This window comes from Triplophysa rosa, linkage group LG22 (assembly GCF_024868665.1).
Source record: "Triplophysa rosa linkage group LG22, Trosa_1v2, whole genome shotgun sequence".
NCBI lineage: Eukaryota > Metazoa > Chordata > Actinopteri > Cypriniformes > Nemacheilidae > Triplophysa > Triplophysa rosa.
This window is the reverse complement of record NC_079911.1, coordinates 14,689,441-14,706,542: the sequence shown is the minus strand read 5'-3', so window position 1 is coordinate 14,706,542 and position 17,102 is coordinate 14,689,441. Positions and strand designations below refer to the sequence as shown.

The 17,102-nt window shown below is 38.7% G+C and overlaps 1 protein-coding gene across 2 annotated transcripts; it reads right to left on the bottom strand.

The window, feature by feature from the left end:
• Positions 1–36: 36 nt before the first annotated feature.
• On the bottom strand, positions 37–16,719 carry map6a (microtubule-associated protein 6a). 2 transcript variants are annotated; one of them, XM_057321667.1, is made up of 5 exons: positions 15,594–16,719; positions 8,069–8,282; positions 7,489–7,703; positions 2,152–2,262; positions 37–559 (listed from the first exon to the last, which is right to left on the bottom strand). In XM_057321667.1, exons 1-5 carry the CDS (start codon positions 16,286–16,288, stop codon positions 427–429), a joined length of 1,368 nt encoding a protein of 455 aa, XP_057177650.1. In that variant the 5' UTR covers positions 16,289–16,719; the 3' UTR covers positions 37–426. The 2 variants fall into 2 exon arrangements, with proteins under 2 accessions (XP_057177650.1, XP_057177651.1); XM_057321668.1 differs by lacking the exon at positions 2,152–2,262 and having other exon boundaries at positions 38–559; positions 15,594–16,708.
• Between the last annotated feature and the right edge of the window lie 383 nt (positions 16,720–17,102).

The window sequence follows — 17,102 nt, the reverse complement described above, 5'->3', positions numbered from 1 at the left end:
TGGAACCATACACTTTGACAAAGAACCATTAAAGAATCTTTATTTTATTTATTTTCAAGAATGAAGCTTTTAATGACATGAGATGTTTGCTAATCTAAATGATCATGAAAACATTGTTTTGACAAAAAGCGTAACAGAAAATGTATAGCACCATTTCAATTGTTGCAAACAGTCTTGGGGCGCAGGTATCCTTTGTTTCCTTTTTTCTCTCATTTGGAAGCTCACAATTTAATCTTAATAGTTAACATAGACTACAGTATATACAGTACATACAGCACTTCACAGATTGCTTGTTCTGCAAAAATATGTCTTAAAATATTATTATTTAGGTTCTAATTCTGTCTATAGCTGCCTCCCTTCCTTTCCTGAACTTTGACCTTGACTTTACTCATCGTATGAAACAGTTGATCAGTTTTGTGCTTTTTGTCAGTACTTGACATCCGGAGCAAATCGAACTACTCCCCGGCTCCGTGGTTCTGGTCGTTCCACCAGTGGTTCTCCTCCAGAGGTACCCGCGGAATAATAATCGCTGACTCGTCCGAGCCCAGACTCAGATTCACTAGCGGGCATCACAGTGTTAGATTGCCAAAGGAGGAGGGGAAGGAAGACAGGGAGAGAGAAAGAGAGAGAGAGAGAGACATAGAGTCACAACATGAGGTGTTTTATCAGAAAAATAGAAGTGCGCACTAAAACAAACAAAGCTTTGAGCATTCTGAGACCACCCTTTACTTTTTATTTAGAATGAGACCAATATAAGCGATAAAAGGGAAAATATCTATACAGTAGATATGAAACATTTGGGTATAAAAGTGTCGGAACTTGAAATTGTTAATATGTTAAGATAAAAAATGAAAAAGGTACAATTATTGCATAAACAAAGGAGAAATATTTGCAATTTTTTTGCAATTCAAAATGTTTTGTTTTAGAATTTTCTTATTGTCCATTCAATTTTAAGTGCTTATTGACATTAATGTGAAAAAGGCAAATTGTTATATTCAAGAATATTATTTATTATAAAATGCAACAATAGTAATAATAATAATAAATAATACTTATTAATAATAATAATAATAATAAGTATTTGTTTTTAATAATATTTTACTACATAATATATAATTTATTTTTCACTTTAATTAATTATAACTATAATTATTGTAATATTTCTCCTTTTTATTTAATTTAACATTAATATTAAACGTGATTTACATTTATATATCTGCTGTAACACATCCAACAATTAAATAGATATGGTCTCAGGTTGTTCAAAGAAAAAGTATAGAAAATGAAACATGACAGGACTAAGACAGACACTACAGTATATTGGACAAGTACACAATGTGCTGTTCCTAACATCAAACACTAGGGCCCGGTTTCACAGACAAGGCTTAGCTTAAGCCAAGACTATGCCTTATTTAAATAAGGATAATTAAGTCGCTTTTATTAAAATTCCTTAAATAACAATATCACTAGTGTGCATATTAAGACAAAACAATGGCAATTACATATTTTAAGATATGTCAGTGCAATTTATTTTCAGTTAAGACAGCTCAAACTTTCTTTTTTGTCTGGGACTAGTCTTAAGCATTGTCTGTGAAACCGGGCATAGAACTGTTAAATATCAGCAAATTCAATTTCATCTTGTGAAAGAAATAGAGATGTGACATTTAAAGTTCACTCTAAATGGGAGGACAGATTGACAGTACCTCGACTTAAAAGTACCACAATATAAATGGGACATGTTAAACACTGCTTTAAGATGCCTTGCCTCAGATATAATAAGCCGAGACTCAACTAAATGGATTAAGAAAAAAATATTCACCTGACCTGCACAGTAACAAGCTTGTGTGTGATGGTGGTCCACAATAAAACAAAGTATGCATGCATAAAATACACCTGAATAATGAATAACCTCAAGAAAACATAAACACAACACACACCACGAGCAGTCAGACTGTCCTGTTTAACCTTCAACACTGTCCATATGGAAGAGAATACGTATGGAAGCAAATCAGTTGATGAACTGGAAACACTACAGCATGAAGCATTAGCAAATATGTGACAACTGACACTTTTTTAGTGAATAACAATTGTGCTGTTGAAGAACGGATGAAGGCGTGAGAAGTTTGACTAATTGACTCAGTCGTGCATTACCTTGGATCGGGCAGGGTACAGCGCCACAGATGTTGCTTTAGTGTCTGCACCCAACCAAAATCTCGGATGGGCTGACAGAGCTGAATGTAGTGGTACTGTTTTAGCATAACCCTTCAAACGAACGACAAGACCACCTGTTAGCTAAACATAAAAGTAACTGAAGCTTACTCAAAAATGACAATTCGCTCATCCTCGTGTCGTTACAAATCGACGTCATTATCTTCTAACGATGAATTGTTCATACAAAAGCATAGAGTGAAAGGCAAAATGGTAATGACTCCTTTGTGTTATGCAGGTGATATGAGAGTGAGTAAATGGTGAATTTTCAGATTAGGGCGAACCTCGACTCCTAATATACAAAAATAAATTTTGCATAAAATAAATTAATAAAAAGTTTAACCTGAGTAAGTGACATACAGTATATTGATCTTTTAAGTAATAGCTGTGAAATGTGGACCTGGAATAGGACACTTTGCATCTTTCTAAGAGGTTTGTGTGAAACCAAAAGCTAACATAAATCAAATTCACTTAATATTTTATTGATATCTAAAACAATAAAAAAAATATATAAGCTTAACCTAATTTCTTAGTGACTATAGTTGCATCTCTTTCAATTGGCTAAGTTGAGGTTTCAGTGGGCCTTTGAAAAATGTATAAAACTTTAACTGAGCCAATTGACCCTTCGCAAAACCCCGCCCCATTTCGTTCGGTTGTTATGTCCAACAAGCTTTCGGTATCAGCCATGCGCTCCCAGTGTAAATGTGTGCACTCCCTACTAGGGAAATAGAGAAGAATTTCTGGAAAGATGTCATGCTGATTTCAGACAGAAAGGTGTGCAATATGCATTCGATGGATACATTCAGGATTTGAGATAACTGTAACAATCTGTGAAAAGGAAAGTAAACTTTTAAATATTAGTTCAGTACAGAAAAGAAAAACAGTCCATCAGTGTCTTAATCTTTATCGGTGTTAAATACAACAAGCACAGTAACTTACAGCTTTTGCTTTTTCATTGCTGAAAATGTCTTTCTTTTAAAGATTGTGTATCACAGGCAGTCTCTGCCAACCTCATATTAATCTTGAGTGCCTAGTAGTGCATACGTCGTATCTACGAAGAGTATTTAGTTTGATCAAATTTATAAAAGAAAGATACAGCTGTACAATTATTTCCGGAAAAACACGAGATGCTAGAGGTGGGAGTAGTGGGGAGAGTGGGATGGAACTACAGCACGAGCAAGCAACACATCATCACATTAATCCCTTCGTGTTTTGTACATTATGCACGTACACGCCGATTGCCAATAAAACACAGACGTATGACTTAGTTTGACTTACCGCATGCAGTTCGTGTCCGGCATTTTTTAGCACTGGGACCACGCCATCTACTGTATCAGTTTCAAACGATCTCCAAATCCAGCGTTATATCCACCGTTTATATAACATCCATCACTGAAATGGCGTGAACAAACAGACACACCTAAACTATTCACTATCGCAAGTAACGAGCTGCAGCGCAGCCCATCTTGACGCAGCGCAGATAATCTTGACGGTAAACGGGTCTCGCTCGTCGGGTGGCTCGTGGGCGGGCTCTTTCTTTCGCCTTGCCGTGCTTTTCCGGGACAATGGCCAATAAAAGGAATAGAATCCCTTTGACCACACAGGGATCCAGAATTATAAAAAAAACTTCCTTGAAACAAGTTGTAGTGCTGGGGGAGTGTATCAAGTACAGAAATACTACGTCATACGTCCAACTCTTTTGGTCCAAGTTGACCTGTTAAGCATGAGAAGCCAGCACGTTTAACAGTGTAAAGAAGTCAGAATGGATGATATAGCATGATACCCGATCTTTAAAGTGTCACTGCAAATGCTGCTTTCTGAAGGTGCGCTCATCACATCAAAGGGACGCAAAGCGTATCTTGCCAGCTTGCTCATATGTAACGTAATATATCAATAAGTATTACTGTATATCTGCCTTAAAACACCACTTCCCGAACGCCTCCCTCTGTAATTCGTACATTAATGATTCCAACAATATAGTGTATCGTGTCTGTATTGGTATACTGTAGTTGTGATGTGAACTCCACTATTCTCCTTCATTTAGAATGATTTTACTAAAAGTTATTACTTAGTTATCGTTTATCGTTATAGTGTGAACGTCCATTAAAGCTGGATATATATATCTCTGTTTACTATTACAATAATTAAAAAGCTATTTTTTTCATATTAATCACCAAAGCACTACTTCGCCAGGTTTGTCGGACAAAATGGCGGTCAGTCACGGGGCCGGGGGGGCACATAATATCGGCGTTATGATTGGTCAGATCGCCTGTCAATCAAACTGCTGGCGAAGGGTCAATTGAAACTCAATGCAAAAAGTCACAAGAAAATTTTAGAGGACTGAACATTTTTTACTATATTTTTTATCATCTCCCATCTGACAGCAATATGCACTCATTGATGATAATCTATTCCACAGCCCACACACACAAATAAGATTTGCCAACTCGATAAAAACCCAAACGGTCTGAAAAATCCACATAGTTCTCTTCCATGTGGCGCAACATGTACGACAGTAACAGATGGACAGACAGAGGTACAGGGGAAAAACTGACATACAGATGAACCTACCGTTGGGTCCACAAACCCTCTCACATCTTAAACAAAACAAACCATGACACCTCTGTTTCTGCGTTTGCATTTATTAATTTCAATAAATATGAGCAAGCAGAGAGAGAAATCACAATAAACATCATCACAGTTAAATCTGAGGCCCCTTCACATCACAAGTTTTTCAAATATTTTTCTCTCTATTTCGGAATGCATGGACTAAAGATAGCACCTGTGCTAAGCACACACATTCGCTATACTATACATGTACAACCCCACTAGCCATCTCTGTCTCCCCGGGGTCCCTTACTTTAATCCCAAAATTCTGATAACACAGTAATTGAGTCACCAAAGGCTGCAAAATACAAGAAAAGGCCCTCACCCGAAGGTCTTGTGTTCTGAAGCCAGACTGAAGAAATCCAATTGAGTATATTTGGTTTAATAAATTGAACATTTGAGAATGTATATATATAATTTATATATATATATATATCAAACTCTATAAAACACTTTTTAAAGATGTATGTATAATGCATTATAAGAATTCGTAATGCACATTGCCATGCATTATATATTTTTTTAAATACTTAGAGCCACATTTATGGTTAATTATGAAGTACCTTCATATACAGCGTAATTAAAAAATATATATTTTTTTGCATTTTTCAAAACAGATACAATTTTTAATTACAAGAATTTAGGTCTTTATTTGAATACTTTTATAATGCATTATACATACCGGCTTCAGGTAAATTGCTGGCAGTTTTTTCAATCCGGCTAAGGATCACAGCATACCGTGCGCTGTTCACGCAAACAACAGCACAATGAACTTTTTGCGTACTGATAATGGAGACGACCGCAACGAATGAGGCCAGAGACAGAGAGAGGACTTATAGAGGGGTGGTCCATGAAAAACAATGCAAAGCATGATCGTACACAGTGTACTGCAATAATGGCAGCAAATGAAAACATTGAGATACTAAGATGCCATTTAGTACCAACATCTTTAGATCTTCCGTCATGAACGGACATGAATCTGTGAGAGTCTCATGTCACATGCAAGGAGAATGAAAGCCATGATTATGCCTCATTACAATTGGGGTGATCAGATTATATCCAAAAAGATTTCATTGTAAAGGCCAGTGCATACGTGTACATATATCAGAATTAAGCTTACAAAGTTGCCCTTCCATTGTATTCTCAATATGCTTTGATTCAATTTTGAAATAATTAATAAAGATGATGAAATCATGCAGCAGGAGAACGCGAACAGAATAAACAAACAGCATTCGACTTACCAGAACCTCAAGGAACACATGATAATAAACAACACAATTAGTCATATCTGTCATTGGACAACGGGGATGCAGAAGCAAAACAAAGCAAGAGACATTCTGGGGAAAGTCCTTAATAATGATATGTTACATTTGCATTCACACAAGAAAGGCCTTTGATTTTAATGCTGTCTAATCTATTGACCTTTTGAGTTCTCTATGCACGTTTGGGATCCTCCATCTGCTTAGCTCGGGGACCCCCTTTAGGGGGATGGGGAAGGCATGCTTCATTGTGTGTGTTTGAGTGTGAAAGACAAATAGAAAATTGTTGGGTGGGGGTGAAGGATACAGTGTTAAATGTGGTAGTTGTTCTAGTGATGCAGGATGGGATAGAAACCCCCTGACACCTCAAACCAAAACAAAGAAAATGTACAAAAACATCTTAGTTTAAAATAACTATAATATTTTCCACAAGTTTGCTTGTACAACACAGTGAACAATTAAATCCTATTCTATCTGAATACAATTTACAGTACATCCCATAATGCAATATTAAATTACAGTAATCACGTTGGTTGTCCGGACAACACAGTGGCCTCAAACAAGGTCTTATTATTATTGTATGACCTTGACAGATGTCATTTGGGAGATTACATGAAGCTATTCGGAAATATTCTGTTCCTTAAATGACTAAACATCATTTTTTATGACACGGATGGTTCCGAAAATGTATTAAAAACAAAAAAAGATATACACAGCACTAAAGTGATCTGTGTGATCACTTTTTAGGGTATTCTTTCAATAAAACGACAACATAAATCAGGCAAAGCAAGCATTTATGTTGGCCAACCAAATCAATACAGTCTCATAACCAAAGCTGCACATTTATCAAAGATTTTTGTCTGAGAAATGTTTCGTCTTGACAATATACATTGCCTAATTTACCTTAACGTGACATCAAATGGTACTTAATTCATGTTCATGTTAAAACCCTTGATAAATGAAACGCACCAGTCTCTGCATCTTATGGTAGGTAAAACAAACAGAGCTTCTAGCCAAAGGCTCCATGCAAGATAAGAGCATCCACTGGCCGCCAGTGAAGTGGTTGCCATGGAAACCTCGTTGTGGAGATGAGGAGAGTGGGTGGAGCTATAGTAAATGCAAACGCTTTGTACATTTTTTGCGAGGCAAAAACTCCAACCCTGAAAAAGCATCTTCACTCAAAAACCCACTAACCTCTCAAAAGGATGAGAGAGTGAGCGAATGAGAGCGAGCGAGAGAGGAAAAGATAGACAGTGAGGAGAAATCAAGAGGTGACTCAGATAGAGAGGGAGAAAGATGGGGCGGGGTCAGCAATAGACAGAACAGTAAAGGAATGAGAACCTCTTATTAAATCATTTTGCAGCCTTCGTTCAACCATTCAGGAAGAAATGAAATGAGAGAAGTGCAATTTTACTCTTTCGCCTCAGCCAGTTTGTTGTTGATCGCTTTACTTTTCTCCTTGTCGGCCTGCGTCGGTCTGCTCTCTGGCTGGTTCTCGGAGCTCTTCTTCTTTAAACCGCGCACTGACGTCACCTGCTTCTCCTTGGACTTCTTCGGTGGCTTCCCGGGCGCGGCGGATGTGGAAGTGCTCTTTTTGGGTTTGGAGCGGGGAAGACTTGTTCTTTCCGCCTGAATGAGACAACATAAAGAATACATAAAAGTATTAATGATAAACATAAAACTAAAGTAGTACATAAATAATAATAACATTTCTACTTTAGTTTGGTTGCTGCCATAGAAGGCAGCGGTTTATGTAGGCAGCACACTGAAAGGCAATTGAACAAACTGCTATGCAGATTCCCAAGACAAGGCACTCAAGCCCGCAGCCAATGTTACCTCAAACTTCTCTGCGAAAGTATCACTGAGGAAAACAAAAATGTTTTTCAGTTGTTTTCCAGCAACTTTGCTGACCCCATCAAGGTAATGAACCCAACAATCGATGACTAAAGTTCAGTAACAAGTACACTCACACAAAAATAAAACCAGTTCTGTACCTTACTGGACTCTCTGTAAGGTTCATGGTACAGTGTGCGTATCCTTCTCCTCTCCAGGGCCTTGTTGTCATCAACCTCTGGTTTGGCCTGGCAACCCCTGTATGTGGCGCTGTAGCTGGTTTGCAGGTCAGTCTTCACATTGGGAGGCTGATACTGAGACTTAGCCTTGATGAGCTTCACAGGTTTCACATCTGTGTAGGCTTTGAACTCGTTCCTGTAATGAAAAAGAGGAGATAATGAACATAATTATAAGACCACGCTGAGAAATCTGGAAAAGTAGAGATGCACCGATATTAAATTTCTCCACCGATACCGTTAGCCGATTATTCAGAGTGGTGTCTGTCGATACCGATTCTGAAGATTAAATATTTCTTAACTTTCTGAATGTAGTCATATAATGACTATTAATACTGAACATCAAACTGGTGATGTTTCTTAACATTTTCTATATACAGAGCACAAGTTCATTGCATTTTCCTGTCCTCTTTTGATTGACTGGATATGTCGGCCTTGATCATCGGCTGTTTTTAAACTATCGGCCGATAGCTGATAGTGTGAACAATTGTGTTGAGAATTAGAGTAAGGAAAAGAGACAGTTTTGAAAAAGGTTATTATACGTTAAATAAAAAAAATAGAAATGTTGCCTGAGCAATAAACTGTTTAAGTTGAGGTGCTAAAATGATTCACTTTAACATTGGGTTATTTTCTACCCAACATTGGATCAAAAAGGAACCACAGGGTTGTAAATTAACCCATTCTGGCTTTAACCCAAAATGCTGGGTTGTTTTAACATTGTTGGGTCAAAATATAAACATTTTATGGTTTGTCAGATTTGTCCCTGTGACCCAATGCTGGTTGAAAATAACCCAGCATTTTTAGAGCATGAAAAAATATAAATACGCAGTATATTAAAAATAGTAGTATTTTTAGCAGTAAAAAAGCTCATTTAAAGGGGTCATATGGCGCAAACACGTGTTTTTCTGTGTCTTTGGTGTGTTATAAGTTGCCCATGCATGTATTAGACATGTAAAATTGCAAAAATTAAAGTGTGGGAACAAAAGATGCATTCTATCTAAAAGCGAATGCTCACCCAGACCTGCCTGAAACGCCTCGTGTAACCACACCCCCACAAATCTACGTCAGTTCGTGGTATGAGTTGACTAAGACCGCCCAAATGTATACGCAAATAAGGTGGGCGTACCTGTCAATACAATTGCTTTGGAACCTGATGTTTCAAACATGGTAAGAGTCGTTACATTTCCGTCACAAGCTTGCCGTATTCGACCAATCACTACGCACTGGTTAACTGGCCAATCATAGCACACCTCGCTTTTCAGAGCGATGAGCTTAGTTAAAAATCCACGGGTTTCAGAGAGGCAGGGCAAAGAGGAGATACAAACATGCACGGTATGTGGAAAATACAGCGTTTTTGAACCTTAAATCTTGTATACACGTTCTATTACATCTAAAACAATCGATAATATTCGTTTTAGCCGTGTCATGTGACCCCTTTAAAATATTAGACCTAGAGCTCACTACAACAGATACTTTTCTTGTGTGCTTAAAAAATATAACAAATTCCACAAAATGATTGCATAAAATAAATTTTTGGTACTGCAATATACTGTGTAGACACATCTAGACTGATATACACCCTGCAAAGCCCTTTATTGAAGCAATGCAGAGATTTTCCTCAACTTCTACACCACAGCAGGATTTCTATCCTGAGGCCAGTCCTTTAGGGTGAGTAATGAGGCTTTACTTACTGAGATGGCACAGACAAATGATACATACTCAATGGCTATGCATTGCAGATTACCCAGCATGCAACTAAAGCTGCAGTATATCTAACACATATCTACATAAGCACACAAAATTTTCTAATAATGACATATTAATTCCATTACTCAATAGGAGACAGTGCATAGCAGACCACAAAAACTTTCTCTCTGTCTCACTCGGTGGCTCTGTAATATTACAGTAACAGTAAGACTGTTATACTGTAAGACTGTATTGATTAGAACTGACAGGACAGGAAGGAGGAAGGGTAACGCCGGGCAGGGTGAACCATTATCATCCCATTAGATCAATTAGTCGCTGCCTAAGTTTGTGTGAATAAGAATGAAATCAATGCCTCTCTGTACAAGACAAGACAGCCTTAATTATTCAAACAAATTAAGTTCAGACATAAAAACCTCATGAGAATCTATAACTATTACAAGAAGGAAGGATACTACACAGAATGAGACGGTTATAATGCAATCTCCAAAAAAGACAAAGATTACGAATGCAAGTCACGGGACAGCGTGTGGATGTCAAACGATGCCATGTTTTTTCAAGAAAAATAGTTAACCGACAGCATTTGTCTCTTAGTTTGTAACAACATAAAAATGTGTGCAGAAATTAACTTGTAACAGAAGTCGTCTATGGCACAATTTCTGTGGTAATCGACAGCATGTCACATATATTGTTTATAGTTTAATCCGTTAAAGGGTTAGTTCTCCCAAAAATGAAAATGATGTTATTTACTCACCCGCTTGTCAGTTCAAACCTGCATGACTTTCTTTCTTCTGAAGAACACAGAAGATATTTTGAAGAACGTTGGTAGCCAAACAACATTGGCCCCCATTGACTTGCATTGGTTTTGTGCTTATACAATAAAAGTGAACAGGTTCCGTCGTTGTTCGGTTAACAATGTTCTTTAAAATATCTTCTTTTGTGTTTTGCTGAAAAGAGAAAGTCATACAGGTTTGAAATGACAAGAGGGTGAGTAAAATATGGCAGAATGCATTTCATTTTTGGGTGAACTATCCCTTTAAAAACGAACATGCGTAGCCGACTAATCTTCTAAAGTGCGAAGGCAATAAAAAGGCTATTTCCTAATGACAGACAACACCGATAAACACTGTTAGATAAAATATTACTTCATTTCCATAATTTCCAATCAATTGTTGTTTAAGTGAGTATTTAAGAAGCTGACAATACTAGCATGGGCAGCACAGCGTTCTGATTTCACGGGAGACCTCTCGACCCGCTGAGAGAACCAAAAAGCAACCAGAAAGCTGTTACATAAGACAAAAGTCCAGTCAGATCGCTTGAACAGTTGGAAAAACAGGAGCTACAGAAGTCCAAGGCCACAGGCCGATATAAAGCAAGTGGGAGGAGCCAGAGATTTTACAGGATTAGATAAAGCAGCACACACACGCAGACAGAGAATGAGAATAATATAAAGACAGAGAGAGTCTATGCAGTGCTTGCTACGCATATACAACAGAAAACAATGAGCTTAGTGTATTTATTGTAAATGAGTGCTTGGTACCAGCTGTCAAGTCATTGACAGTCAACACATCAACACTGTTTTCCAATGCTGTTTACACCAGATTATTTTATACTATGGACCATTTACGTACATAACTGAATTCATTTAATACATTAGCATAATGCACTTGTTGTACAAAATTGAGCTCCCACATTCAAACCTGTTGCCTTCAAAGTCATTTGAAATTTAGTTTATACAAGTAAGTTAGCGCCTCTTCTCTCTCTCTCTCTCTCTCTCTCTCTCTCTCTCTCTCTCTCTCTCTCTCTCTCTCTCTCTCTCTCTCTCTCTCTCTCTCTCTCTCTCTCTTTCTCTCTCTCTCTCTCTCTCTCTCTCTCTCTCTCTCTCTCTCGAGGCATTGAGCTTTTGTGAACAGCCTTGTCACTATGGCGATACGCTGGCACTAGAGAATTGTGTGGTGGGGAGCCAGAGCAATGGATTATGGGTAGGCTTGGCATTCATCGAATGGTATACAACACAAGCACGTTTTGCGTTATTAGTCACACTGTGCTGACACAAAAACAACACCGTGATTATTTTGATTTAGTCTGGATGTGACCCTTCATCTGGCACTGACAATGCACCTCATAAAGGCACTAAAAATAGACGCTCACGCATTTGGATTGATTACGACTGTCAGACTGATTCATTATTTTCATTTACAAGCACAGCAAACTGTTAGATTCACAATTGCTTTGTTGATTTGTGAATGAGCACATTTTGGTTTTCCTTGTCACTTCGCGTTCTAGTTCCAGACCGATGCTCTCTCTTTCATTTGTTCTTCACTCTCTCTCTCTATCGCTCGCTCTCTCGCTGATGCGCTCAGATCGATAGGTATTCTCCTTATGCTTGTGGCATCATCTTCCTGCTGTACCTACACCATGACATATGTCTTCTGACATTCACTTTGGACTCCAAGTGAATCCCAATGAGATTACTGCTGTAATGTAAACTGTCCTGTAAGGCAAATCTCTCTCTAGACTTCAGAAAGCTCAGAGACTACTCTATGGGGAAGATGTAAGCTGGTCTGGAGTAGACTGTGCCCTTCTAAGGAGAGCAGACAACATGGGGCTGGACCGTCACCTGTTTCTCTTGAACATTAAAGGGGTCATATGACACGGCTAAAACGAATATTATCGATTGTTTTAGATGTAATGCAATGTGTATACACGATTTGAGGTTCAAAAACGCTGTATTTCCACATACCGTGCTTGTTTGTATCTCCTCTTTGCCCCGCCTCTCTGAAACGCGCGGATTTTTAACAAAGCTCATCGCTCTGAAAAGCGAGGTGTGCTATGATTGGCCAGTTAACCAGTGCGTAGTGATTGGTCGAATACTGCAAGCGTGTGACGGAAATGTAACGACTCTTACCATACTTGGTAAGTTATTATAGTTTTGATTTTAGTTTTAAATTAGCTTTTATTTTTAGATTTTTAGTTTTTGTATTAATTTTAGTTAAAGTTTTAGCAATTTTGGTATATGCTTTTGTCATTTTATAATTTATTGGTTTATTTTTAATGTTGCTATATAAGATTAAATAATTTTTATTTTAGTTTTTGTTTATTATTATAATTGTACTGCTTTACTTCAGTTTATTTTTGAGGCAACATTTTAATTTTTCCTTGAGTTAAGTTTTTCCAATCATTTTTAGGTCAACATTTGATTTGATTTCAATGAACAGGAACGTTTTAGTAAACTAAAATAACCTTGCTATAGAGGTATCGGAGGTGGATACCACTGCTTTTCCAGAACTGCTCTCTCAGCTGATACGGGAGAATGGCAGGAAATGGAGGGTGAGCTGCTCTCTTTCACAACACCTCAGCTAGGTTTTTTTGGTGATACGGGAAAGAAGGCTCTCTATGTTCTGTGTACTAAAGTGACTCATTTTCAAATGCTTGAAAACTTGAGGGAGTCCAGGTGGCAGGACATTTTTGTCTCAGGCGCTTCCCATAAAGGTTGCTGGAGGACCCTGTACAAACTTCCCATTGAGAAATGGTCTGGAGACCTTCAGTGGAGGATAGTGAACGGTATAATAGCTACAAACAGACACAGAGCACACCTTGATCCACAGGTAGGGGAGGGGTGCCCTTTTTGTGGGTCGCAAGAGACAGCGTTTCACCTTTATCTTAATTGTTTTAGACTGCAGCTGTTTTTGCATCAAATGGAAGGTAACTGTCAAACGCTGGCGGAGGTTTTTATGCCTATCCTTTTCATTTATGGACCTGAATACAGCAGGACCAGGATGCAAGCTCATGTTTTACTAAATTGTATATTTGGGCAAGCAAAATTAGCTATTTGGTTTTCACGTAAAAGGAAACTACTTGGCTCAGGATTAACAGATGTTGTTTTGGTTTTTAGGGGATTGATAAAATCCTGTATTAACATAGTCCTTTGATGACTTGGATAGTTTTAGATTCATGGTGTATAATGGTGTATAAACCAATGTATCTGTGAAATTGATTATGACGGTTGTTTGCACATTTTTGTATGAGAGTTGAATGTTTTTTTCTTTTAATATTGAATTAATGTTTAGCGAAATGTGATCGTAAATAAAGAGATTGTAAAGTCTCTCTCTCACTCTTATTGATTTCAGTGTTTGAAGAGTTATAGTGGCCATAAATTCCTGCACTAGAAAAAACCAGAGGAAGAGCATAGAAATGTTAATTACACAGTGCACACTGTGTTGTGTAATGCATTGCACATCTGTATTTAATCACATGATGTGAAGTCAACATGAAAGGACAACTCATTTTACTTCAGTAATATCATGCAAAACAAGATGTGCAATGAGAATAAATTGTCAGGCAAGACTGGACTTTTTCAATAAGAACGGATTGGCTCATGAAAAATAGGCATTTGCAGATTTGCAAATGCTAACCGTTTAGGTATCCGTGTGAAGTCTCAAGGTTTTTAAAGTATTTTTTAATTTTTTAACGCAGGTTTCTATAGTTCGATTAGTGAATTGTCATATCCATAACGGAACTGTCACATCCACAAGGGCCCATATTCCTCATAAACGGGCACATGAAAATTAAAATATATAACTGTTGTATGTTCTATAAAGAGTCCATTTGTTGGGTATTATTGCTTCTGGTTTGCACTTTTTAATTCACAGAAATCCTCCAAAGTGTGTCCTCTCTCAAAAACGTGTCCTTTTTTGTCACATCCACGCATGATTTTTCAATCTCTTTTAAAAATAAAACTTGTACATAGACATATTTTTTTATGTTTAGACTCTATCATCAGGGGTTTAGTAAAATATAAACAGATGATTCAATATATTGGTAATAAATACATTCTCTGATTATTTATATTTGAAGTTTTGACTGATAATGTCACATCCATAACGCACGAATTGCTGCCCTGATGACAAAAGCCAAAAGCTTTTAGAAAAATATATAAAGGCTTTACTAAATAGCACAATATATCTATATATGGATATCACAAATCACACTTCCAAGCTTTGGGTGCCTTAATAAAGGATCACAAATGGATCAATTGCAGACCAGAGATTACTGATCTGCAGGGAGAGAAAACAAGAAGCCAACTTTCTCCTAACCGCATCCTGTCAGGGAACACCTATGGATTCTCTGGCTCAAAACGAAACACCACACTGTGATGTTTTCAAGCTTCTTACTGTAAGAGGATCATTTTTTGATATCCTGTTTCATCAGCTTGTGTTTTTCTTTGTTATAAAGCTTTAGCCCTGAAAAAGCAACAAAACTCAATTTAAAACTAAACATGAGATTAAGTCAAACTAATCCTGAGCTTTGACATTAGAAGCATCTCACTACGACATCACAGGTCGTGCACGCACTATGACACAAACAAAGGGGATGATGCTGCAGTTTACTCGTGTTTGTACGTGCAGATATATGCGTGGGAGTCTCGTCCCTGTCCAAGAAAAAACAAACAGGAAATAAAAAATGTGCTGTCCCTGGTGCACCAGCAGGCATTTTTTGATTAAAGCTCTTCTCACCAACAAAATAACACCAGCCTAATGCAGGTCTTCTGAGAGATACATCACAAAGCAATATTACACCCAACACATACTGTATTTTTGGCTGCACTGAATGTTTTGGGTACAAAACTCGGAAATGTACTGTTCAAAATGCTGCACTGAAAATGCAAACTTTGCAAAAGCAAACAGGATGGTAAGAAGTACGAGAGAGAGAGAGAGATCAATTCATGCCAAGTCCAAAATGATACCTGTAGGAGCTTCCAGATGTAACTTCCTGTTTGATCTGCCGGTTGAGGGCATCGGCTGCTGCCCTCCCTTTGCCCTCGGTAGTGGCGGCATCCCCTCCAGATTTGTTTTCGGAAGCCACGGTGACTTTCTTAGCTTGCCTTTTCCTTTCACTAGACAAGATTTCCTTTTCCTGCACCTTGTCTGCAATCTCACTTTTCTCCACTCCAGTGTCCATTTCTGCATTGGTGTATTTGGACCTTTCGTGGATACGGTCACTTCCCGCGGAGATGGTCGGACTGGGTTTGGGGATCCACGGATGGTCTCCCCTTTTTGGGATAGGCCAGGGTTTGAAGTCCTTTTGATACTGGGTCTTGTTGTTAAAAGGAACCTCGGGACAGTGATACTCGTTCCTGGGCTTACAGCTGGGCTCGGGACGAACTTTCCAGTGTTTGAAGTCCTGGCGCATCACGGAACCGCTAACTATCTCCTCCCCTTTGGGTCCTTTGGTCACCGCGTCGTGATCGTTGTGAAGCGGCTGTGTTTCTATGGGCACCGCGTGCGGCTGCTTCTGCGCGGGCTGCTGCAGGTGAAGGTGCTGCATTTCGGAAACGTCCGAGTACTTGGTGAAAACCAAAGGCACCGCAATGTCGGCATTGTCCAGCTGGTTCCAGAACCGAGCCATACAGCAGGCTCTGGAGATACAGGGCCATGCCATGATGTTGGCGTGTATTGGGCCAATCGCTTACCTTGGTTTGATGTTTTGTAAATCAGTTTGCAGAACTGTACCCTCTTACGGCGGATGCGCAAAATGTCCGCTCTTGTCAAAGATGACAGGATACAAATCCAAATTCAAATCGAAGAAGAGACATTACTGTGCTCAAGCGCTAAAGAGACCCGTTGACGATGTTAACGCGTGAAATATTTTGGCTTTTCTCAGCGATGTCCGTCCTGTCACCCTGAGCTCTTTACGATAAGAGAGACTGAGAATTTGTGCAAGATACAGCTGCCCCTCCCGACCGCCTTCTCTCCTCAGCATCCATCGAGAGGCGCTGGATCACCTGCTAGCATCGTCATCACGCAACGTCCGCAGTGGGAGGGGTCACGTCTAAGGCCCCGCCCACTCAGCTGCTGCGAAAAATAAACCAGGGCTGTGTCCGAAATATCCCCCTATACCCTAATATAGTGTACTATTTGAGGGGACATCCATTTTTAATGTTGCCCGAATCCATATTGGACATTATTGAGTGCACTCATTCAATCCCATGATGCATCATAATAACGAGTGTACAACCGGTGTACACTCGCGGCTAGCTGCAAGCCATCTATCGTGATGCTCGCGCTGAATTAATTCCCGCGTCTCGGCAGAAGATGGCGCCCGAATTTAGTAACTTGTTTTCACCCGCTCCTTAAAGTGGACTATATTTGTAAACTAATACAGGGAATAGTGAATGATGGTATAGTGGGCGATTTCGGACACAGCCCAGGGATGCTCCGAAAATTGTTCCGATATTTTTTAGTCAACATTCAAA